This window comes from Alternaria dauci, chromosome 7, assembly GCF_042100115.1.
Source record: "Alternaria dauci strain A2016 chromosome 7, whole genome shotgun sequence".
Lineage (NCBI taxonomy): Eukaryota > Fungi > Ascomycota > Dothideomycetes > Pleosporales > Pleosporaceae > Alternaria > Alternaria dauci.
Window position 1 is genome coordinate 1,600,869 of NC_091278.1, and position 23,456 is coordinate 1,624,324.

Consider the following 23,456-nt stretch of genomic DNA (forward strand, 5'->3'; position numbering starts at 1 on the left):
GAATTGATGGTATGGAGGTTGTAAACCTAAGCAATGTTACGAAATTCAAGTTCAGCTCAACGTCCCCGCATTTACCGCCCCGTTACCTAAACGAACTGGGACTGGCAGACCCACGAACAGGGTCCACATCTCGTAACGCCATGATTCGACATGCCTAGCTATGTTCCACCAAGGTACGATACTCATGCTCCATTGTGTTGCATTTGTCAATATAAATTGATCATGTTCAAATTTCTCCATCAAACAGTTATAAGTCTCGGCACTTTGGCGGGCAAGTCTACCTTCCTCCTCAGTTGCCAACCTCTCGCTAACATCCATCGTAGAGTGGTTAACGCGCTGGCCTGCTAGTCCTCTTGATCGAGGGAAGTTAGCCAGTTCCTTCGGGAGCGTGTGTTCGAATCACACAGGTGTCGCTTTAGGCGTTGTGGCGGAGTGGTTATCGCGCAAGACTAGAAATCTTGTTCCTTCGGGAGCGTCAGTTCGAATCTGGCCAACGTCGTCTTTTTGCTCTGGTGAACTACTCTGAGTAGAGGTTGCTAGTTGGTTGTGATGGTTGACTTTTTTTGTGTTAGGGTGTTGGACCTTTATGCACAAATTCTGCAGTTCTAGCCTGACACCAACGTTTTGATGCAGAGAGGTCTAGAGCAGTTATTGCCTTACGAAACCATAGGTCACTGGTATTAGGCATACGTTGATGGCTGATCTCAAGGTTCTCTGAACTCTTTACATGCTGACGATAAAGACAGCGAAATTACTTCATATATTCCTGCGGTAAGTTGTGACTGTTTGAAATGTATGTGAGACATATACTGGCTTCGTATCTCCACCACTGCAGATGATATTCCCGTATTGCCCCTCGACTTGCGACTCTCGCTTAGTCGATTGTGCAAATGACCTTGCCTTTCGTCTTGTTCTCCTCCAACAACCTGTGCGCATCCTGCACCTGCTCCCACGGCAAGACCTTTTCGACAAAGAGCTTGAACCGTCCGTCCTTCATCCTGGGCAATGCATGTTCCACAAGCTGATCCCTGAGTTTGCCTTGGTACTCTTCGTCTCTTGATCGCAGACTACTTCCGACAAAGGTGCACCTCTTCCTGATGAATGCGCTGATATCCGTACCTTCTGGCACCTTGGTTCCACCCATGAAGCCTAGGTTGACGATGATGCCGTCTTTAGCAATAGCATCAAGGTTGTTTTGGAAGTATGAGGCGCCAATGAAATCAACGATGATGTCTACGCCCTTGTTGTCGGTAGCCTTCATTACCTCTTCGACCCAGTTCTGAGATGTTGTGTTAAAGGCGGCAGTTGCGCCGAGTTCTTTAACGGCGAAGTCGCATTTGGCATCTTGACGTGCGGTTGCATAGACGGCGGATGCTTTATCAGCGAGGGACAATTGGATGCCGGCTATCGAGACTGAAGAAGCGGCTGCGTGCCAGAGGATGGTCTTGCCCGCGGCAAACTGACCGACGAGGTACATGGCTTGGGTGGCTGTAATCCAGGTCTACAAAGTCTCTGTCAGCAGATGCGAGTCCACAAGGAGCTTAACAATGACGTACTTCAGGAATACCAGCGCATTGCTCCCAAGTCAGTTCCTTTGGCTTCCTGACTAGCATATGTGTTGACACTGCAATGTACTCGGCATAAGCTCCTCCATATGCCAGACCGAAAACCTCATCTCCCTCCTCGAAGCCCTCCTTGCCTCCACCCTCTGCGCTCAGTTCCGCAATTGTGCCTGAGAATTCCACACCAAGAATCTTGGAAGCACCAGGAGGTACCGGGTACTGTCCTTCGCGCTGTAACAAGTCCATGCGATTCAGACCAAAGGCTTTGATTTTGACAAGCGCTTGCGACTTTCCGAGTTTTGGCTTGGGGATATCAGCAATATGGAGGTTTTCGATTGGGCCTTTGCCATCTTTGATGTCTTCGTGCGCTTAGCTACTTTAATCCGTGGAAACATGTGTATGCTTCACATACCTACTGCGCGCATTGTGTCGCTCATCTTGATGGTGTGATGGAACTAAGTGGTTAGGATATGCGTTTTCAAGGTACTGTTATGTGGGTAGTGCGCAGTTATGATCCGTCAAGTATGATCAGAAGGAGTGTCAAAATGTCAGAAAGGTCAGAGGTTCCTATGGAAATGGTATGGATAGTCTATTCCGAGGCCGTTCCAGCAGTTACGCAAATGATTGGTAATGACGTTTGTAGAGGGGCAGCCTCGCGAGTCATGGAGCTGGAGCTATGGTGGGGTGGGGTCGGACAACATAGGCCACGGCAATAAGACACACATACAGGTATCTCGTACGATACGACTGTCATTCGTACGAGTGTCAGCACAAAATATGAAAGACAAATGTCATCTTCCCATTCAATGAAATATGCTGACCGCATGATGCATTTCTAATGATTATCGCATCAAAATGTTGGCCAATTGAACTGCCGTGTCCTGTGCTGTTTAATTGACAAACAAGCTGTCTTCGTTCATATCATATTGTTTGATGAGCTGAGCGAGCTTGTTGGCCTCCTGGGCATAGTTTAGCTTGTACAAGTTCAAGACCTGGTATCGCGGCCTATAACATGTTAGTGGGTATTACGCCATCGTTGTACACTGCACTTACTTTGGCTGGTCTTGGTACGTCTCCATTTTAGCCCGCACCCGGAAATTGAACGTCTTACACGTAGCCTCTTGCATGGCATTCATAAAGTTTGTTGTACCATTCTCGTCATCGTCCATCTTGATCTTCATGGCTTCGTTTGCGGACATGCCAACGATGTCTTGGCCAGCTTCGTCGAAACAGCTGAGCCACAATGTGCCGGTGTGATCACCAACATTGACACTCAACACATAGCGGTATTGAGGCTCAGGAAAAGCCTGCTGGCATTTCTCACACCACCAGGAACCGGGGTTCTCTTCAATGACTTTCTTGTTACAGCCTTGCGTCGAGCACGCAGGATAGGCGACGGTAGTGTTCTTGACATACAAGACAGATGCCCGGAGACTCATGTATGTGGGTGTGTCTTGTAGGTATGCCTCTTCCTCCAGAATCGCTGCGATCGCCTTTGCTTCGTTCTTGGATCCGCCCGCAGCCGGCGCCATGTTCTGATGTGTAGAGAATGTAGCATTCTGCCCGGCAGCGTTGTACCATCCTCGAAGCTTATGCGCCTCATCAATGTCTGGATCAATCATCATGGTACCGGAGCTCAGCAGACTTAGACTTCGCCCGCCAAAGTCGGACACCTTTGCACCCTTGAATGCAACAATCGACTCCAACGGCGCTTCGAAGGTTTCAGCAGTTTTGCCCCAGATGGTGAGCCTGATCGATGTCTGACTATCATCGGCCAGCGTCAGCTCTCGCTTGCTGTAGTCCTTGTTGGTATTCTTGGATGTTATGGTAGTAATCTCGGCAACCTCCTTCAAGACACCAACAGTGTCGATGGTGGCGTCCTTTTCAACGTTGGCCACGTCAGCAATCTTGGTGAAGTTGAATCGTATCTGTGGTTTGTTTTCCTGGTCTTCTGCCTTCTCGACTTCAGTATCGCGTTCGAATTGCAGTTCGTAGTCATTGGGCAAATTGGAAAATTGCTTCTTCGCAAGCGTAACTCGGCAGGGTGCTGAAATGTAGTATACGGTGCCCACTTCGAAGATGGGATACAGCTTGTCTGCAACTTCGGTAAAAGCCGTCGCTCGGATCTCGCCGGTGTCGTCCAGGAGGTTTACGCTGAACAGTTTGCCAGCCCCCTTCTGGTTGTGCCATTCCTTCATGTCGCTCTTGGCGGTGCATCGCGCGCGGATGGTCCACTTGTGTGCGTATGGCGATAGAGATTCGATGGGGTAGAGGTTAGGGTGTGACGAAGTACCAGGGTTGCCATGGTGAGTAGGGAGCGACTGCTGGGGCTGCGCGGCGGGTGCCTGCTTCGATCCGTAGAAATTGTTGCCTGAAATGGCCGCGGGCTGTGCTTCGGCAGGCGGCTTGGTTTCAAGAGCTTCGGGCTGGCCAATCTTGTCAAGTTCGCCGTAATGCGATAAGACCTCAAGTTCCATGATGATCAGGATGCTAGCGATAGTCAGAAGAGTTCTCGCGTAACGGGCTGTAGCACATACTTTTTGTCCTTGACGCGCTGGGGGTTGTACTTGAGCAGACGTACTATCGACCCTTTTTTAAGCTGACCAGATGTGACAATCTCGTTGGCAGCTGTACGTCGTTAGCCGTGTTCTTGCTCTGCCTACGCTTGACATACTGGTTGCGATCATAGTCTGGATGAAGTTGCGAATGTCGCTCAAAACGACGCGAAAGCGCTGCACTGGGTTGGCCTCGCCCGCCTTGGGCTCCATGGTCTTGATTTGCACGCATTGCAGGACCGGACACTCTACGGAGCAGCCGCTGGGCTGGAAGATGCTCCTAGATGATGTTGGTAAGGGACATGTGGGGGATGTGTCGTTGCTTACTGAATAGCGCCTTGCGTGATTACTCCCTCTGCCATTGTGACTGCGGTGTATGTGTATGTGCGTGTGTGGGTGATGTAGAGATGGCGTGTGTGGGTGGCGGTTCAGCGAAGTTCAGAAAGCGCGTCGACGCGTCTCGCCACGTGACTCTTCAGCCCCGCTCTATCCGGATGCACCTACGTAATAGGCTTGGACCCTTGACCGCTGCGGCTCCGTCACAACAGCTTCCAAGCGAGTCGACAATCACAACCACACAACTTGCAAGCATCATGGCGGACAGTGACATTGCCACGCGTGCGCCCGAGGGCGATGCGCAGGAGACGCCCCAAGAGCAACCCCAACCGCCAAAGCCAGCAGAGGAGAGCGTGTTCCCTGGAGATACCAGGGCACAAGAAGGACCAAGCATGGGTGTAAGTCAGCTCTTCTGTTCGCATGCAAAGTTGCACACAGTCATATGCTGATTGGCTAGGAACACTGCACAACAGATCGCCCTACCCCTTCTGGCGAGAAGCCCACCGGTGACCTTACGAAACTAGGCGGCGTCGAATGTTACATTGCGAAACCGGCCGACTACCCGCATTCACCCTCGAAGCTCCTGCTTATGCTCACCGGCGGCACAGGTGTCAAGTCTACCAATAACCAGCTGCAGGCTGACAAATACGCCTCGGAAGGCTACCTTGTCGTTATGCCTGACCAATTCGACAACGATCCAGCGCCGAACACTGTCGATATGACGGAAATCCCAAAGGAAGCGTCGTGGCTAGAGGCAGTCAAGCTGAGGACCGCCGAGGGTATCAAGTCATTCATGATCGACATGTGGCTTGCTCGTCATACCCCAGAGAAAGTACTTCCGCTACTTCACAAAGTTGTTGAGAGCGCGAGGGAAGAGTATGCCGACGCTGTTGCCAACGGCGGAGGCATGTATGGCGTTGGCTACTGTTTTGGCGCCAAGTACATCCTCATGCTGGCCTCAGAACTGCCCGATACCGTCGCCTGGGGCCAACAAGCACAGAAAGATGTAGAGCAAGGCACGGTCAAGAAAGAGCCTGTTCTCAGGGCTGGTGCTGTTGCGCACCCGACCATGACATACAAAGAGGACCTTGAAGCTGTCAAGTCTCCCGTCTACATTGCCGCTGTCAAGGATGATCCCATGTTCTCCGAGGACGAGGCATTGACACCTGGACGAAGAGCAATGGAAAACAATAAAATCGAACATGAGATACAAGTCTTCTCCGACGTGCCTCATGGTTTTGCCGTCTATGGAGATTATGAAGACTCCAAGATCAAGCAATTACAAGCACAAGCTTTTGGTCAGATGCTGGGTTGGATACAGTCTCACTAGAGCTGTTTTTGTGGTGCGTGAGGGTGCTTCGGCACTCATCTAGTGTTTTCGGAGGCTTGTCGTCACTTGATTGTGTTGGTGAATATACCATGGCGTTACAGTGGGTGGGAATGGCGGAAGCCACATTCGAATCTTATCCTGTTAACAACTTCGATGGACTTCGGAAGCTTGTGCGTCTGTTCCTTTTCACATATCTTCTGTCCTAAGATTTTTGTTCAATCACACCTGTTTTGGTACATTCGCCGAGGCGTGATAAACGGGCGAGCCTCCCCCGGATTGTCTACAAGCAGCGAATCGTCAGTAGCTGATACTCAGTGCTCAGAGTGTCAATCACCTCTCTTGCGAGATCACAAACTTGCAGTCTGTGTGTAACTTGGATGCATGTGGTAACATTCTGTAATATACCTAGGTAGTTCCGAGATATCCTTCGGAAAATGCAACACAGGAAAATGGTCCACTGACACTGAAGCGCCCACATGCTGGACCCTGCATGACTCGTTTTCCAATAAATTTCCTGGCCCCTCGACTGCCCCTCCGAATCATAACCTGAGAGCAACTTCAACGACCAACAAAGTAACCATGGACGACCCAGAATTCGATACTCAGACCGATCTACAGACACAGAGCATCTTGCTCGCCGCTGCAAACCATGATATCGCCTCTCTTCGCAATCTTCTCCGCAACTCTTCCGCAAACGTTCAAGATTCCGAGACCGGCTTCACACCTCTACACGCTGCGATCGCCGCTTGCGAGCCCGATGAAGATGACGCGAAGCATATCAATGGAAGCGCGAACGGAGATCTGCCTGAGGAGGCAAAGGAGGAAATGAGCAGCGCTGTGAAGACCATCAAGTTTCTTTTTGAGAACGGTGCAATTTGGAACGATCTAGATTCAAATGGCGAGACACCGGGATGCATAGCGCACAGACTGGGACTGAAGGAGTTGTATGAGCTCTGCGTTGATGCAGGTGTGCGTGCAGAAATGCTGCTGAGTCGCATGGAGCAATACCAACTTCTTGGAGACGAGGATTCAGATGAAGATGACGACGAGGAAGATGAGGTCAACGAGGTGGCTGACGACGTCGAGGTAGTGGAAACAAGTCAGGAAGAAGCGCAGGGCGATGAATCTACCGAGAACCCTAACTATCTTTCTTCGAAACTTACTTTCGACCGCGACCGATTACTCGATGACTCTTCGAACGGAGTCATGATGGAGTGGGAGACAACTCTCATGCGCAGATCCGCGGAATTGCTGGTACCAACAGAAGGGCTTCGTGTATTGAACGTAGGTCACGGTATGGGTATCATAGATGGTATCCTCCAAGACAAAAAGCCAAAGACCCATCACATTATTGAGGCGCACCCAGACGTTATCAAGCGCATGAAAGAGCAGGGGTGGCATGAGAAGCCAGGAGTTTTCATTCATGAGGGTCGCTGGCAGGACATTGTACCAGGTCTGGTCGAAAAAGGCGAGTTGTTCGACGCTATCTACTTCGATACCTTCGCCGAGGAGTACAAAGCACTGCGCGAGTTCTTCACGGAGCATGTCATTGGCCTCCTTGACCCTGCCGGTGGTTCCGACGGCGAAGGAGGCAAGTTTGGATTCTTCAACGGCATGGGAGCCGATCGTCAAATTGTCTACGATGTTTACAACAAGATTGTTGAATTTGATCTCTTCGAGGCCGGCTTCGACACAGAGTGGGAAACAGTCGCCGTGCCTGATCTGGACGAGAAGGGTGAATGGGAAGGCGTGAGGAGGAAATACTGGGTACTCAACGAGTATAAGCTTCCAACATGCACCTTTATCGGTTAATAGATCAGGAAAACCCAGTACTTTGCATCGTGTAAAGGAGCATCGGTAAAGAGTAAGATTGGAGTTTTGATAGTACGACTACCACAAGGCAGACCAGCTCCGTTCAGCGATTATACTGAGTCGTACTCCGGCGCGCCCAGCTGAAACAAGATATGACGATTGCTAGTTGCCATTCAAACCGTCCATCAGACCATGCATCTGCAGCAGCTTGTTATATCGAATCTGCTGCGGTTCAACAAGTTGCTTTGCTGCCTCTGCCCCCACAACAGGCAGCGCTTTCAACCCGTCGTTTTTCTGCTTCTTCGGTACCATCTTAGGATCTAGCAAGCCAACCTGCATAAGGACAGAAGCTTGATCCCAGTACATGTGCTCCGAGACCAACTTGTCTCCTCTTACAGCCACAATGCTGACCATGGGTATCTCTACTCGCTTGTTCGTTGGCGGTACACCTGGTAATACCCAGTCGACCTCGTCCGAATGTGTAAACGACACAACCATCTCGTCCACTATTCGATTAACACCCATGGTCCTAGAGACCAACCGTATGGAAAAGTCTTCTACCAAACTAGGCACAAAGAACTCTCCGTAGAACTCTGCGAGCTTCTTTCTTCCCACACCTCCCTCCATCGTCGGCAATATTGTCACGTGTGGGCTGTCCTGCGTCATATTCTTTACGACACCCATGCTCGCGCGATCCGGGTCATCGTCCTCGAACCTCGCGTTCCAATGGCTCAGCGCAATCGGTTCAAGATCCACATTTTTGCCAAACCCTTTTCGCACACATGCTAGCGCTCTTGTCCACGCCAGGTTGGCTTCTACTTCCGAATACGCCCGTGACGATGGGTCCGCGAAACCTGTGGCGCTTTTCTCGTATCGATACAGTTTCCATTCGCACATATCAGGTCTCGGGCTAGCCTGGCTTAAGCCTGCGACATGGACCTGTAATTGATGCGAGTTTGGGTACATTGTCTTTGGGCTGGGCAATGCGCTTGGATAAAACGCTATGATCGCACAGCATTTTGCCAATGGTTTCTGGGCTGTTTTCAAGACGATACTGGCTGCGTCGCCGTAGGCTATTATCGCGTAGTGTTCGCCCAAATTTAGCGTTTCGGATAGTTGCTTGAGGGTTCGGATGTAGGTTGCTTGGGTTTGTGCATTAGGATCGTAGGGCAGATATTGCGCATCGTAGCCTTCTTCGCGCCATGACAAAAGCGCCTTCTCTGGTGCTGGCAGGGCGCACGTTAGGTATATGCGCGGTGGGCCAGAGTTGAATTTGAGGAAACCGCCTGTGCCGGGTTTGTTGTCGAATGATGTTATCGACATGTTGGGGCAACGTGGAGAACGTGTAGCTAGCGAGACGTTACAACCGTCTCAATATAGTCGGCAAAATAAGTAGATTGGATTCGCAATGCGCGAGGCTGGGGTTTCAACGGCTTTTAATTTCCTGTTTCTCCACCACAAGGCCTGACCCTGGCCTGCTCCCGGCCACATGCGACCAAGTTTCACGAGGAACGTGTGCCTCAGACGATGCGGCATGACGTCATGTTCAAGATGCCGAGTGGGGCGCTCGCGTGGCATGCCTTCGGGAACAGCTTGACTTCTCGTGGCGGTCTTCGCGTCCAACAACTAACCATCGACGGCAGAAGACTATTCCATTCTCTCGCGACAAGCGATCATGGTGAGAACCCGCCAATTTAGACTCTATACTACTATTTGAAAACTTCATTGAAGACGGCCATGTTCACTATCGATCTAAAAGGGGAATCACATGGTTGCTAGCTACTCGCATTTCGTCGTTACGGCACACAACCCGTAGCTTGGAGAAGAAAACCGCCCAACGCCGACGCCGCCTACCATGATGATGGTCATGACCAACACCAGACCATACCCATACGTTTAGGAAAAGGCCCGCGTGCGACAGCATGTCAGCCTAGTACGGGCTGTTGACAATGTCGTTCCGACCAAGATAGCTTCCTCGTACTCCACTCCTCCTTGCAGCGCCAACACGACTCGGCATCGCAATACTCTCGCGCGTCGGTCGCTGCAAGGCCCTCTTAGCCACCATATCTACCTCGTTCGGCAGCGCAACGATGAGATTCTTGTCTGAGCCGAATTTGAAGTTGTCGGCTTTGACTTCCTCGGCATAGCGCTTGATGTTGTACGGGTCTTTACGATTGGCCAGAACCTTCTTAAGACTCCAAGTAACGATGAATGGTCCGGTTGCAGAGATGATGGTGGTTTCTTTGTCGTCGAGACCAGTGTTGAAGCGCGCAGTGGTGAAGGAGATGGGTGCTTTGGTCTCGTGCTGAAATTGGGCAACATGGGCAGGTGTAAGGGCGAGACGGCGCGGCTGGGGCTTTTCGTCTTTGGCAAAGGACTTCTCGAAACCGAGTTTGCCGTCGTTCTTGCCGCCCTTCTGGAGGGCGTCGATAAGCAGAAGGTAGGTTCGGGTAGTGGCAAGAACCCAGCGACCGTCTGCTGAGACATCCATGCCGATGATGGGGTCACCGAGCGCGGGGATCAGAGTCTTGGCGTTGATACCGAGTCTGTCAAATAGACGAATGTCTCCCTTCTCAGATGCAACAGCAATGTGGCCCTTCTCGGTGGTCGCGGCGGCGGAGAATGCGTTTTTTGTGGCATACTGTTTGAGCTGATCATCAACGAGCTTGTTGCCGGCCAAACGGGGATCTACACGGTAGAGCGCATTATCGGAGAGACCAAGGAAGGTTTGCTCGCCGCTCATTTGGGCAAATTTCTGCTACAAGTCAGCTTGTGATCGGCTGTACAGGATGGACTATGCGTACGCTCTCTGGTGCAAAGACCTTGACAGGGATGTCGTCATGCACCTTCCACTCATCTACAACGGTACCAGTCTCGAGGTCCATCCGGTAGAGATTGTTCGGGTTATCTAGGTTCTGGAGAATCATATCACGATCCTGCTGATGCAGCATGACCTTGTTCGGGTTGAAGGCCTTGCCGCCGGGTGTCTTGATATTCGAGATGGTTGTGGAGAACTGCAGCTGGTTCTCAGGAGTGTGCTTGAAGACACCAATCTTGTTGCCACGCACGACAAACGACCTATCGTGCTTGTAGCCAACTGCTAGCTGCGAGTTCTGGTCTCCGTCCGTGGGGCCAGTCTCGACGTCGTCTTCTGACTCGTCAGAATCGTAGTGCTCGCTTCGCTGCTCGTTGGTGCTCTCGTACTCGTCCTCCTCTTCCTCGTCCTCTTCTTCCAGCTCCTCGTCTGGCGCATCCTCCATGGTCAAGTCCTGGAAGGCCTCCAAAACGTATTCTCGATCCGTATCCTTTGCCTTGCCCCATTTGATCTTGTTCAGGTGCTCCCACAGAGCTTGCATCACACCTTGCTGAATGTTCTCGAGGTCATCCTGATCCTTGAACTTTAGCAGCCATGAGTACGCCGAGCCATCATCTAGGTAGTGGTTGAAGATGAAAGATTTGTATTCGTAGTTGAAGACGGGATTGATGTCTTCGACAATGGGTTGTCCCAGCCACTCGCGCTCTTCGCCGGCAATGTGTAGCCAGTAGTTCCAGTCCCCGATTTCGGTAACAGTAACGCTGACTTTGGGGTCTTGCTTCATAAAGGTGCCGGATGGGAAGTCAAAGAGGTGGAGCTCCGCCACTCCTTCAACCAAGGTCTCCAGAGCCTGAGGCTGAGTGGCAGACGGTGGCGCGGCCGTGGCCTCCTCCTGTACTGGGACAGTGCCCTTGCCTGCAACCTTCTTGGTCATCTTTTCTTTGGTTGTGTTGGGGAAGAGCTCCTCGGTGGTCGGCGGTTCGATGGGGCTCGCGTCGGGGACGGGCTCTTCGTAGTATGCTAGAGCGGCGAGATCGTCTTCGGTCGCGTGTTCGTGGCTCCGCCTAAACTTCCTCTCGTACTGGCACTGCAGGGCAACGCGCTCGAAGAGCGAAGCAGTCTCGGGCTTGACTGAGCGGTCGCACACAAACTCCCAGAGGTCGTCGACGTCACCGCTGAGGTCGCGCCACGCAAAGATCTTCTCGCCCGTCGAGCGTACGTCGTCGCGAAACTGCAGGTCTTCGTCGAGCAGGAAAGTCTTTTCGTCCTTGTCGCCGGCGAGCGCGTCGAGTGCTGCGTCCTCGTTCTCCTCTGCCAACAAGTCCTCCTCGCCTTCTGCGTATGCGCGCTGGATAACAAGCTGGTACTGGAACTCCTGCCCGGTGCGGCGGATGGTGGCTGTTGCGTCAGGGAAAATAAGCTCGCTGTATCCCTTGACCGAGCGGGGTCGGACGAGGTAAAGCTGGCCCTGGGCGATCTCAACAATGGTTTCCTTGGAGCTGTCGCCAAAGACAAATTTACTGACTGGTAGTACAGATTAGTGTCGTCTCAGCAACGGTGGGGGAGGGGCAGCGGGACAGCAACTGGCAAGGAGAAACAGGGCCAACAAAGCTGCAGCCGGACTTACGGTTTCGGAGCATGAACATGGCGACGACTGCGGAGTGGCGGGACAAGCAAGAGCTAGGCCTTCATTTAAGCTCAGAGGAAAGGCGCACGCCAAAGTCCATCTAAGGTGACGGCTACGGTTGTTTGCACAAGTTGTGATGATAGGCACCAGGGTCTGCGCAAACACGCAGGCAGCCTCGCTTAGCGACGTCATGGGGGTAACTTGGGGCTGACGACAACAAGCCTTTACTGCTTCCATCGCAGGCAGTGTACATGTCAGAGCACCTTTCTCAGCGCATATCAACTCTCATTCATTCCAAATCTACCGGGAACAAGACTATGAAAAACATGACGACCTATCCCTTGCGATACAAAAATAACCCCCAAAAGCGCCTCTCGCTCATCATTCACTAATATCGTCCGCGCCACAACGTTGTCGAGACGCGTCTAGCGTCGTGTACATTATCAGGTTTTTCGGAGCAGCCAAACTGCTTGGATGCCATTCAAGATGAGAATCTGATCATTATCTCCGGCTTTTGTAGCTGGCAACGCTACAGGTCGCTGCTGGGTATCATGACTTTTGTTTCACTTTTCAACTTCTCTTCCGCCACCTCACCTCTTCACGGCGATTTCTGCGCCCCCCACACGATGCTCTCCATGAGCGCATACGGCGACGAGTCGAGGTCCAGCCCGAGCAGTGGTGATTGTGAGAACATGTTTTCGGCGTCTCCATTAAGGGCATTGTTGATGTCCTGTGCAGTAAAAACATGCATCGTAGGGGAAGCCTGTGAGCCCGCTTCACTCGGCTTCCGGTTGTGTGTTGTGGTGATCCTTAGTAGCCGCTCCAAAGCCGAGACGGAGCGTGTAATGGGCGTGGCGAGCTCAGCAGGGTCGACGTCCTTTGTGACGTCGCTGAGGACTTGAATCACGTTCTGCAATAAACTGCGCGCTCGTTCATTGCGATTGTGTTCGCCCAGAATACCGAGGAGCAGGGCAGAACTCAGGGAACGATGCACAGCGGACCAGGAACGAGTAGCGAACGGCGTCATGTTTTGCAGACCGAGGAATGCTTCGACAGTGTTCGTGAGGCTGTCGATGCATGTCTTGCGCAGAGTCTTGGAAAGATCGAGGTTGGCAGTGGCTGGACTGATGGCTGGCCGGCAGAGCTCAGATGTGACGTATGAGATGTGCAGGTACAGCGCCCAGTGTTCGAGCTGATCGCGCATAGATCGACATCTCCTCGAGTCTTTGAGGTAGTCTGCAGCATCTATCATGATTTCTTGGAGTTCGTTGCGGTGTTCGGTGATGCGTATCAGGGCGTCATGCGAGTTCTGTGGCCTCTGGCGCTCACGCACTATATCCAGTCCTACTTTACACAGCCTGTACATGCTCTCGACATATGTCCTCGTCCCCGGCGCTGTGTGCTGGCTCATGGGTACGGTATGATCAATGGTGGTGGTCGATGATGCTCTGTCGTACGAGACAGACAGCAGCGAGTCCTGCCAGAGAAGCGCCCACCATGTTTTGCTTCGAATAACTTTCTGCTGCACTGGGGTCGAAGGGGGGCACTGTCGGTGTAGGCCTAGTGTCTGCGAAAGGCGCACTGTCAAACCCATCAAACTCCAAGCGACTCCGGCATTCATGTTATTTGAGATGACGTTGCCGAGGATCAGAAGCGTTTGGATGTTCTCGATAGTTGCATGCGATAGAAAATTTGTGAATCGCAAGCATTCGAAGCTGCAACAGACGTAGACCTGCGATGTAAGCTCCCTCTCCCTTCGCGACAGACTTGAGCATTGACAACCTGAAGCCAGTATGGCAAAGACCATGCCTATCCAATGGAAGTCTTTGCCATATATCTGCTGATCTGTGATGCCGTTGGTGCCTTGTGCGCTTGCGCGGTTGATCAAGAAGAGCAAGAGATCGGATTCGATGGCCTCGATGTCGGCCACGGCGGGGTATACGGCGTGTGCGGTTTCGCGATAGCTTCGGAAGAAACTGAGGCATTCAGAATCACTCGGCAAGGCATTCGCAAGCTCCTGGGCGCGCGCAATGGATCCGTGCGGCAGCCCCCAGAGGTCGACAAAGGGATATGTAGCGCTCTCGTTGTCCAGGCCAAAGATGGGTAGCATGCTCTTCTTGCCCAGGAGATCCTGCACGCCCGGCGCCCACTGCGTATCTCCTCTGCCGAGTGCCATGACGAGGGCGGGCACTGAGCTGGGTCCGATGTGTATTGTCTGGCCGGTGATGTCGTTGCGCGTGTGTATTCCCTGGGTCCGCACGTGGCTCTGCTCGCCGTCCATGGGCGCTGCGGCTGCCAGGGGCGTGTTGCCAGAACCGTCGGCTGGGGAGAATCCGTTGATTGGGGGCGGTATCTCTGCGACGCTGCCGACGGCGTTCTTCAAGTCGCTGAGCGACTTTTCGGCCTGCTGCAGCTTGCCGCAGATGCGCTCCCAGTCCTCGCGGGGCAGCGTGACGGTGCCGCCGTGGATGTGGACGATGCCGTTGGAGAAGTCATGGCCGTTGTTCTGCCCGAGCCCGAGGTTGATTCGTTTCGCCGGCGGATGCGACTCGCTCGGCGGGTGGTAGGTACACAGCTCGGGATGCTCGCGGACGACGCATGTCTTGCACGGCACGTTCTGGTCGCACTTGACCTTGCGCTGTCGGCACGGGTAGCAGGCCTGTGTGGTAGCAGAGAGTCAGCGCATGTCCGTGGGGCAGTCAGTCAGTAGCTCTGGCCATGGGCGAGGATGCGCCGGGTCGTGTAGCCCAATTCGGCAATGCAGAGAGGCGGCGTCGTCGAGCATGCCATGCTAATGCTCCTCGACCCTCACCACCTCGTCGTGTGCACGCCTTTCACTTAAGGCGCATCGCTGTGGGCAGCGTACCTTGTACTCGCGCGCTTTCCGCTTGCGTCTCAGAATCTCGTCGACATCGGCTCTTGGCGGCCTGTCCTGCATGTACCCGTTTGCCGCGTTGGAGTTGTGCTGGTCCTTAAGCTCGTCCATGGTCGAAGCTCGGGGGAAAGTCGTCAGAGGTCTTGTCTGGGCCGGATAGTCGCGCTGGGTGGAGTGTCGACTTGGGTCGGCCTTTCCGCTCGCTGGAGCCCCACTCTGCCACTCTGCGCACAGCAACCCCCCAGCTAGTCACACGCCTAAGAAGCTTGACCTTCGCTACGACGGATATTATTTCGCCTGTCCATCGAGCATCCACTTTCTTCCCTCGACTATGACATCAACAACCTTCGACGAGTCCATGCTTGCAATCTCGGCGTCATGCGACAACATTTCACTTGGTCACAGCGGAACCGCATACGTATCCATCGAGTTTAATGTGCATCTCACTGACGATTACGAATAACTAAACATGTCCTACCACCAGCGCCTTAACAGAGTCTGCCAATCCAAGGCCCCTCAGACGATCATTACCCGATGGAAATCCCCAAGCTTCAAACGCCTGCAATGCAACACAACAACTGAAATCGAATACAACCTCGCAAGACTGTCCTGCTGCCTATGCTCCCTGCTTCTCCTCCTTGTTCTGCGTCTCTGCACTGTAGGCATAGTGAGAACGCGCCCGGATCCTTGCACCGTAAACGTAGAAGACGAAAGGAATTGCGCAACAAGCGAGACCGATAAAGGCTAGGAGTGAACTGGCCCACTGATCGCCCAAACGGTCGTACATCTGATTCGTGAACAAGACAGCGCCCGCCCCCCAGAAGCTGCGCAAGAACGTCTTCGCCGCTAGCGCTGACGCAGCCTGGTGCTGATACGAGTCGACGAGATAGTTGTTCGCCGAGTTGTAGAGGAAGATGAAACCGAAGCCCACAGAGCCGCCTCCGAATGCAGGACCTGCCCAGTGCGTCTCTTTCTGGCTTGTCCATGCGAAGATGAAGACCCCAATGGGGATGAACCAGCATGAGAACATCATGGGGATCAGACGTGCTTCGGCGGGTGGGTGACCGTTGTGCCTCTCCGATAACTTCATGTAGTGCTTGTTGACGAGCGGCGCGCAGGCAGCCGAGAGCAGGACACCGCAGATGAGCGGGATGAACATGAGACCTGTTGATCCCGCGCTCCACCCCTTGCCTTTCTGGTAGACGATCGGGTATGCGACGAAAAACATGTATAGAAGACCGTACAGAACGGACATGTACACCGAAATCAGGAAGACGATGAGCTCGCGGAAGAGCAGCTGGAATGGCCGCAAGAGGAAGAGCTGGAGGCGTTGGCTAAAAGGCCGCATATCGAGATCCTGTTCCGTGACGAACTTGTCGTCGCCCGTCTCTTTGCGCATCTTCTTCGCCCTCCTTGCCAGAATCTTGGGCGCATACGTCTCCGGTACAGTAAATGTGATGAGAACCCAGACGACACCAGAGAGGATGAGTTGGATCCAGTAAAGCCAGCGCCAGCCACCAGCTTCACCGAGGTAGCCACCAACCAAAGGTCCGACACCAGGGCCGATGAACGGTGCTGCGCTGAAGGCTGCCATGGGAACACCTCTTTCCTCGTTCCTCCACATATCGGCTAGTGTTCCTCCTACGAGCGTCATGGGTGCCGAGAACGCTACACCAGCGATAAAACGTGTCACCAGCAGTGTGGCAATATTCTGCGCGACTGCTCCTGGAATCGTAAAGATGACAGCCACAGCAAGTGTAACACCATACACTGGTCTCCTTCCCCAGATCTCTGACGCGGGAGCAAAGGCCATTGGTCCGACACCGAATCCAACCACGAAAAGCGTTATGGTCAACAGCGACACCTCTTCGCTAACCCCAAACTCCGCGCTGACACTCTCCAGATCTGCCGTGATGACTGCAGAGTTGAAAGCAACGACAAAGCATGTCACCGCGACACACATGGTACACCACCACTTGTATGCCTTGCTCCAGTTCTTAGGGTTCTCCTTGTCGTCAATGGTAAACGTAACCAGGTCGTACTTCTCAACCTTGCCGGCATTGGATCGAACCTCGCGGACCATCTGCCCCGAGATGGTTTCTTGTGTGTATTCGTCGAGATTGGCGCCGTTGGAAAGGGTGCGGATAGGCAGATTAACCATATCTTCGGCCGTCGGTGCGCGATGGAGAGGTACTGGCTTTTCGCCATGGAGGGTTGTGGTATCTGACGATGATGAGGATCGACGAGCATGTGTCGGGTCGTTAGAGGGACTGGCAAAGTCCCGTGACATGGGGAACTGTATGCCTTCGGTAGCCATTTTTGCCGTGGATAGACCTCGAGGTCTTGAGGTTGTGATGGAAAAAAGAGACGATCAAGCTACTTGGTTGTAGTGAATAGGTTGGGCAAAAGAACTCAATATATAAGGAGTAAGCCAATCAACCGAATAAAAGTAGAAGATCGACCACTATCGTAATAGTGACTGCTTGTACACGACAGCCTGGTCGCCTGATAAGGAAGCAGGAGTCAAAAACCAGCGGTGTATTACAGCGAGGATGCGAATACCGCGGAGTGATGCAATCCGAAATGCTGATCTCTACCACATCCCAAGCATGACAACAGACACCCGTCCTATATATACCCGTGCAATCTTGGTGGCCCATTTCGTACGACGATAAACTTCTGCAAAAAAAAGACTCACCACTCATGACATTACCACCGGAAAACTCTCGGGCCTTGAGTTTCAACGTGGGCGCATGGTTTGGTTCGACGGGAAGGAGCTCAATAGTGTCCGCAGCCTAGTCTACATCGGGCATCGCCTCAGCATGTGCGTTACTGGTCAATGCACAAAATTCAAATCCGAGAGATGCCCGACCGTTCTTCTGATGCACATGAACGAGGGAAAGAGTCGAGTCATCTGGAAGCTGCAGATGGGCTTGAGAATAAGCGGATCCATTGTCCTTTTTCAAACGCCCAACACGCTTCCAGTGGCTAGATGGTGATGATGGGTATCTTTGTTATCTTTCTTCGTACGAAGGGTTGACGTCATTGCAGAACATCTGGGAAGCGGGATACATCACAGTTGATTGAGAAGAAATAATGAAAATCCCACAGACAATATACATTTCTCAGAGCTTTGACATGACAGGGTTCCTAGCATGTTTGGCACCTGGAAAGCGTATCTATCCACTTTCCCGGCACCTCTACACATTAATGAGTCTGAACCACAGTACGACGTATAGCTGAATAGCCCACGGTGCTAACGGTTATATGGCTGTGATTTTGCAGTAAATAATGCCAACTGGATGTCTCCGATGGCGAAGAATTGGAATACTGCTTGACGGTTTCAGCTTCCAAGAAAGGGCAAGTGTGTTCGAGCTTCTACACTAATGTTCATAGCTCAGTCCACCTTGATCGATCTGTAGATCTTGAGGGTAAAGAGCCAGCTGGCGAAGAAACCAATGGTGCCTGGACGAACTGTTAGCACAGGTTTCAAAAGGAGAGCCGCATTTTGTAGCTTACCGGTAAGAATGAATACCAGCGAACTCAGCAGTGCAGAGTATCCTAGGTAAACAACACCACTCGTCCAGCTAGTCCAGCTTACATCCTTGATCCAATACAGCAAGCAACTAGCAAACACATACACTGCACTTGCACCAGCCGTGAAGAAAGACCTCCATTGCCAGTGGTAGTCCTCTGCGCAAAGCAAAAAGTAAATCATCAACACGGTGACCGCCGCTGAGGTGATGATCATGAGCCCAAAGCAGATGAACAGGAAACCGAACATGTAGTAAACTTTCGAGAACCAGATCGAGTTCATGATGAAGTAGAGTTCGACAAAGATAGCGCCGAAAGGCAGCACACCAGCCAATGCCATGGAGGGAAGAGGTCGTAGATAGCCTCCTACCGGCGGGATCTGTCGCGGGATCTGGTTAGTGCGGACGGGTGGCTCGATCGCTGCTTGTTTGAAACCAATCCAGGATCCGGCGACACTCAGCGGCACTGAGATGACAAACCAGATGATGACGACCACAAGCATGGTAGTAAATGGCACAGCACCGGATGCGCCACGACCCCAGACGAACAGGTTCATGAGGAAGAAGACGCCAAAGACAATGGCAGGCAGAGCAACCGGAGTGTAAAAAAAGCACAACTTCCAGGACTCGCCGTGGAAGAACTTGTAGGTACACGCCGCTGTGTAGCCGCCGAAGAAGCCGAAGAGCGTATAGAAGATGATGATGACTGTTCCGAGAGCGCCGCGGTTGCTAGGAGACAGGAAGCCGAGAAGCGCGAATACTACCATCCATGTTAGTAAAGACTTGACACGCAAAGAAATTGTACCGACTTACCTATAGTCAGTGCTGTCATGGCAAAGAGCTGGGCTCCATTGCCAACCAAAACCGACAACAACAGCGGGTTCTTTGGTGGCCTGAATACATCTCCATGTACCAGCTTCCAGCCAGAGTCATCCGCAGTATCGTCGGCGTCGCCGCTTTCACCAAAATCCTCGAGCGCAAATTGATCGAGACGGTTGTAACGCGCAATGTCCTTTTTGAGTGTACGCACGAGGATTGTGCTGACCATACCAACAAGGAAGACAACGATGACGGCGGAGTTGATGAGAGAAAACCAGTGAATTTTGGGGTCGTAGACGTGTAGATATTTGTCCCATCGCGTCGCAAATGGAGTCGGACTGGGTCGCCAGTAGACACCATACGTAAAGACGACCAGGTTTGTATCCTCATCATCCTCTTTCAGAACAACCGGCGTCTGTCCGTTGCACGTTGCCCCATTGTCGCCCTCCCTCTTCGATTCCGCCACCGAGTATGGGTCTACCAGCACGCCGACTACACGGAAGTTACCCGGCGAAGCCTCGTGGTAGTCGATGACAATGTCGTAGTGGTTGTTGAGCATGGGCTGATCCTCGTCGACAAGGCCCAGCGCGAAGCCTGGTTGATAGAAGGTTTGATCTGAGCCCGGCTCCCTGAGCGATTGTGCCGCAGGCAGTCCGTCTATCAGCCAGTTGAGATCGTAGCCCTGGAATATCCTGTCGTTCACAAACGCCGCGTCCGCGCCCGGATACGGAGCCTCACAGAGGAATTTACACGTCTCATTTACCCCCATCTTCAGCTCGAACGGACTCGTCTGTATACGATCTCCGAACAATATGCTTCCCAAACTCTCTCGAATTTCCTTGGGGCCATCTTTTTCACGGCAGAAGTGAAAGGGCGGATGGTAGTAGTCGAAGGAGAAGACGGAGCGTAGCTTTGGGTCGTTTTGCGAATCGGCGGGCGTAAGTCGATTGACGTATAAGGGTACAGCATCGCCGGTCTTGTAGGAAGTTGGCGCGGTGCCTGGAAAGTAAAAGGCCGACGCTGGTAAGGGTGCGACGGCTAGTAAGGCTGCCAGCACAGTGCCGGATGCGGACGCGGATATATCGAGTCGCCGCATCGTGTATGTGTGTCTTTGTATGCACGTAAGGCGCGTGGAAGTGACTTTGACACGTTGTGGAGCGGGCCGGCGTCAGCTTGCGAGAGGGCCGAAACGTAGCGCCGCAGCGATAGAGTCGCAAAAGGTCAACAGTGGAAGAATGGAATGCTAGTGTATCTCTACAGGCGTGGGTTGTCCATAGCGTGCAGACGATGATGGTACAGCAAAGCGGCACAGTACTAGCAATGTGTTGTTTTGGAGCTACTTGTTCACGGCGCTGATGTTACCTCAAAAGGCCGCCTAGGGAAGCTGCGCGTATGCCAAGCTGCGTTCGGCACTACCGTGTCCGTGCACAAAATAAGCTACAGCTGCGTTCTAAGCAACTACTACAAGTCCACTGAGCTGTTCACGTCAAAGCAACCGCATCCTTACTACATCCATGGATTCGTCAAGTTCGGGCCTCTGCATTGCACTTGGCATCAGATCGGCTTCCTTTGCGTCACCACCATGAATACCCTCGCCCAACAATGGTTGGATGAGCTCCTTATCCCGTCGGACTATGATTTTGCCGGCTACAGACACTGGGGCTTTACCATTTACCGTACCGGATACGGACCTTCCTCTGACCAGCAATGGCAGCGACTTCTTGAGACCATCCAGACTAGTGCGCACGACGAAGCAAGAAGCGTAGCTGGATCTACCAACGAAGATCCTACCCAAGAAGATCCTACATTTCAGGAATTGTGGTCGCTTTTCCGTCTCGATGCACGCTCAGACTCTGCCCTAGCTGGCCTTGATATAGATCAACTTCGCCAATTGTACAACAGTAGCAGTAGCGAGAGTAGCCAACCAATGAACGCAGACTTCAACATGCACCGAATATTCCTACTCGCCGACGAAGAGGTTCTGTCAGACCCTGCCGCTTCTATTGTCAAATGTGTGGACGCCGACTACCGTGCAGAGGACTATATTCCGCGGAACCCAAGGGTGGGTGGACAACGTTACTTTGGCTGGATGCGAATGGACCCTAGAGGGCTCCACGGGTGAAAATCACAACCATGCCAGTATGAAAAAGTAGAAGACGTTTGAAGTTGTTTCTTGCATCCCGAGTCGTGTAAATAATTGCGCACTTTGTATACATCATTCATGATGTCCGGTACGCCAAGGCGATGTCATCCACCCTAACAGCAAGAGACAATAGTATGCCAATCCCACAAATGCGCTGTGATATCGACTATAACGAAACAAGCATAGAAAACGACACTGGGTATCGGCCCCCTTCCTCACACAAGACCATCGTAGAGAGACAGGGCGGAGACGATGGTCTCGTCGCGCTTCGAGCCCTCCTTGAACTCGGCCATGTCTAAGCTGCCGTTCTCGTCCTTGTCCATCATGCGAAAGATTTTCTTGACGCGCTTCTCGGGTGTATCTTCGTCTTCTGGGAGCTTAACCATGGAGCCGACCTGTACGTGTCAGCAGTGAAGACATTTCCTCGGGCCTGCGTGTATACCATTTTGTAGATGGCTTCTACGATTGCCAGCATCTCCTCGTAGCTAATCTTGCCGTCCCCGTCGATGTCGTACAGCTGAAACGCCCAATCGAGCTTGTCCTCCATCTTGCCGCGACTTGTGACGCTCAACGCGCAAATGAACTCCTTGAAGTCAATTGTGCCGGATTTATCTGCATCGAAGACATTGAAGACGTAATCTGCAAACGATGACGGATCGCCAAAGGGAAAGAACTGCTTATAGATCTTTTGGAATTCCTCCTTGGTGAGCATGCCCGATGGACAATCCTTCAGGAAGCCTGTATGTACTCAGTCACAGTCCGGCCAGCTTGCACCATTATGGTCACACCTTTGTACCACTGCTGTAACTCTTTCTTGTCGAAATGTGTCGCTTTCTGGAGATCGGCCAGCTCCTGCTGGGATAGTTTACTCTGGCTGTGATGGGACACGATCAGCTTTTGTTTCTGTGTTTCCAAGCACTTGATTCCGCAGTGCGACCCCAATTCGTCCTCGAAACTGTGCATGACATTCGCCAAGGCAATCTTCCGCATATCCTTGTGGTGCGCATATCCGGGCTCTTCATGGCGGTGGATGTCGGCGTGATGGCGGCGCGCAAACTTGAGGGACGGGTGCTCATGCTCTAGCAGCGGTATTCCTTGCGCTTGTGACGAGACGTAAGGCGGCGGCGCTGGATGCGCGTGCTTCTCATGATTGTCGACGTCGAACTCTGGTTGCATGCTTGCGCGGTGGGTGGTCGACTGTGGGCTCGAGCGGGTGATGCTGTCGCCTAGATAAAGAGCCCATGACGAGGTCCGGTCCAGCGTGTAGCCGTCGTTCGACAGGGCGCGTGTCCGAGGTGAAGGGCAGGAGTCGCCAGACGCTGGGTGGTAGGCGCAAAGGCCCCGCATTACAAAATAACAAGGAGAGAGAACTTACGATTTACCCATGGCTGCGAGATGTGCGGAATATCGCGGGTGGAGAAGTTAAGGGTGTACCGGAAATATGTAGAGAAGGGAGCGGGCAGGCAGTCGTAAGGTGTCGGTAGGCGGAGCAGTAATCAAAGGGTGGTAGCTGGGAGCAAGTGGCGGACCAATCGATGGCGGGGTGCGCTCTGTTTGGTGAGGGCGAGGCGCAGCACTCTAGGAGCAGGCGAATGCAATGGGCGATGTACGGGCCTAGGACGCGGGTGTGGATGGGGCAGAGAGGTAGTGCGAGCGGACGAGATATGCTGCTGCTCGTCGTGACGGCTCGGGTTCCAGCCAGTCGACGCAAATAGCGGCCACGCCGAACAGGGCCCTGGCCGCTTCGTCATGTCCCGCTTTCGCATGCATCTTCGGCGGGCAACCCCGCGAGTCTAGCACAGCGCCAGTGGGTGATTCGCGCCCTCGAAGGCCCGGTTTCATCACTGCCAGAGTGAATGCCGAACTGCTGTCGCTGGCCATTTAGCTTGGTCCGTCTGGCGCGCAAACCTGCATACACGTCCCAGCCCTACAACCCCGTCTTCCGCCGCGCATAATTGCGCATGACTGGTCACGTGCATGCGCGTGCTCCACCCGAACCAACGTTCCTTGCGCACCATTGTCTTCCCCACCACCACCACCACCACCACG

At 52.9% G+C, this 23,456-nt stretch overlaps 10 protein-coding genes across 10 annotated transcripts; 2 read left to right on the forward strand and 8 right to left on the reverse strand.

The window, feature by feature from the left end:
* Nucleotides 1-874: 874 nt before the first annotated feature.
* ACET3X_007659 (uncharacterized protein) lies at nucleotides 875-1,999 on the reverse strand (the record flags this gene model as incomplete). Its single annotated transcript, XM_069453829.1, has 3 exons — nucleotides 875-1,501; nucleotides 1,557-1,921; nucleotides 1,975-1,999. 3 exons carry the CDS (start codon nucleotides 1,997-1,999, stop codon nucleotides 875-877), a joined length of 1,017 nt encoding a protein of 338 aa, XP_069304822.1.
* Nucleotides 2,000-2,452: 453 nt separating this feature from the next.
* Nucleotides 2,453-4,479, reverse strand: ACET3X_007660 (uncharacterized protein; the record flags this gene model as incomplete). The annotated part of the gene is made up of 5 exons (XM_069453831.1): nucleotides 2,453-2,567; nucleotides 2,616-4,052; nucleotides 4,100-4,190; nucleotides 4,237-4,397; nucleotides 4,445-4,479. The coding sequence occupies 5 exons, from the start codon at nucleotides 4,477-4,479 to the stop codon at nucleotides 2,453-2,455; spliced, it is 1,839 nt and encodes a 612-aa protein (XP_069304823.1).
* A 231-nt stretch (nucleotides 4,480-4,710) lies between these two features.
* On the forward strand, nucleotides 4,711-5,783 carry ACET3X_007661 (uncharacterized protein; the record flags this gene model as incomplete). Its single annotated transcript, XM_069453832.1, has 2 exons — nucleotides 4,711-4,851; nucleotides 4,911-5,783. 2 exons carry the CDS (start codon nucleotides 4,711-4,713, stop codon nucleotides 5,781-5,783), a joined length of 1,014 nt encoding a protein of 337 aa, XP_069304824.1.
* A 579-nt stretch (nucleotides 5,784-6,362) lies between these two features.
* Nucleotides 6,363-7,595, forward strand: ACET3X_007662 (uncharacterized protein; the record flags this gene model as incomplete). Its single annotated transcript, XM_069453833.1, has 1 exon — nucleotides 6,363-7,595. One exon carries the CDS (start codon nucleotides 6,363-6,365, stop codon nucleotides 7,593-7,595), a length of 1,233 nt encoding a protein of 410 aa, XP_069304825.1.
* Nucleotides 7,596-7,757: 162 nt separating this feature from the next.
* ACET3X_007663 (uncharacterized protein) lies at nucleotides 7,758-8,918 on the reverse strand (the record flags this gene model as incomplete). The annotated part of the gene is made up of 1 exon (XM_069453834.1): nucleotides 7,758-8,918. One exon carries the CDS (start codon nucleotides 8,916-8,918, stop codon nucleotides 7,758-7,760), a length of 1,161 nt encoding a protein of 386 aa, XP_069304826.1.
* A 319-nt stretch (nucleotides 8,919-9,237) lies between these two features.
* Nucleotides 9,238-12,159, reverse strand: ACET3X_007664 (uncharacterized protein). Its single transcript, XM_069453835.1, has 3 exons — nucleotides 12,038-12,159; nucleotides 10,400-11,934; nucleotides 9,238-10,350 (listed from the first exon to the last, which is right to left on the reverse strand). Exons 1-3 carry the CDS (start codon nucleotides 12,054-12,056, stop codon nucleotides 9,526-9,528), a joined length of 2,379 nt encoding a protein of 792 aa, XP_069304827.1. The 5' UTR covers nucleotides 12,057-12,159; the 3' UTR covers nucleotides 9,238-9,525.
* Nucleotides 12,160-12,635: 476 nt separating this feature from the next.
* Nucleotides 12,636-15,023, reverse strand: ACET3X_007665 (uncharacterized protein; the record flags this gene model as incomplete). Its single annotated transcript, XM_069453836.1, has 2 exons — nucleotides 12,636-14,696; nucleotides 14,904-15,023. 2 exons carry the CDS (start codon nucleotides 15,021-15,023, stop codon nucleotides 12,636-12,638), a joined length of 2,181 nt encoding a protein of 726 aa, XP_069304828.1.
* Nucleotides 15,024-15,337: 314 nt separating this feature from the next.
* On the reverse strand, nucleotides 15,338-17,555 carry ACET3X_007666 (uncharacterized protein). The gene has a single exon (XM_069453837.1). The coding sequence runs from the start codon at nucleotides 17,227-17,229 to the stop codon at nucleotides 15,529-15,531; it is 1,701 nt and encodes a 566-aa protein (XP_069304829.1). The 5' UTR covers nucleotides 17,230-17,555; the 3' UTR covers nucleotides 15,338-15,528.
* A 754-nt stretch (nucleotides 17,556-18,309) lies between these two features.
* On the reverse strand, nucleotides 18,310-20,360 carry ACET3X_007667 (uncharacterized protein; the record flags this gene model as incomplete). The annotated part of the gene is made up of 3 exons (XM_069453838.1): nucleotides 18,310-18,377; nucleotides 18,432-19,205; nucleotides 19,259-20,360. 3 exons carry the CDS (start codon nucleotides 20,358-20,360, stop codon nucleotides 18,310-18,312), a joined length of 1,944 nt encoding a protein of 647 aa, XP_069304830.1.
* Nucleotides 20,361-21,443: 1,083 nt separating this feature from the next.
* Nucleotides 21,444-23,069, reverse strand: ACET3X_007668 (uncharacterized protein). The gene is made up of 4 exons (XM_069453839.1): nucleotides 22,783-23,069; nucleotides 22,196-22,281; nucleotides 21,850-22,145; nucleotides 21,444-21,802 (listed from the first exon to the last, which is right to left on the reverse strand). Exons 1-4 carry the CDS (start codon nucleotides 22,791-22,793, stop codon nucleotides 21,623-21,625), a joined length of 573 nt encoding a protein of 190 aa, XP_069304831.1. The 5' UTR covers nucleotides 22,794-23,069; the 3' UTR covers nucleotides 21,444-21,622.
* Nucleotides 23,070-23,456: the final 387 nt, after the last annotated feature.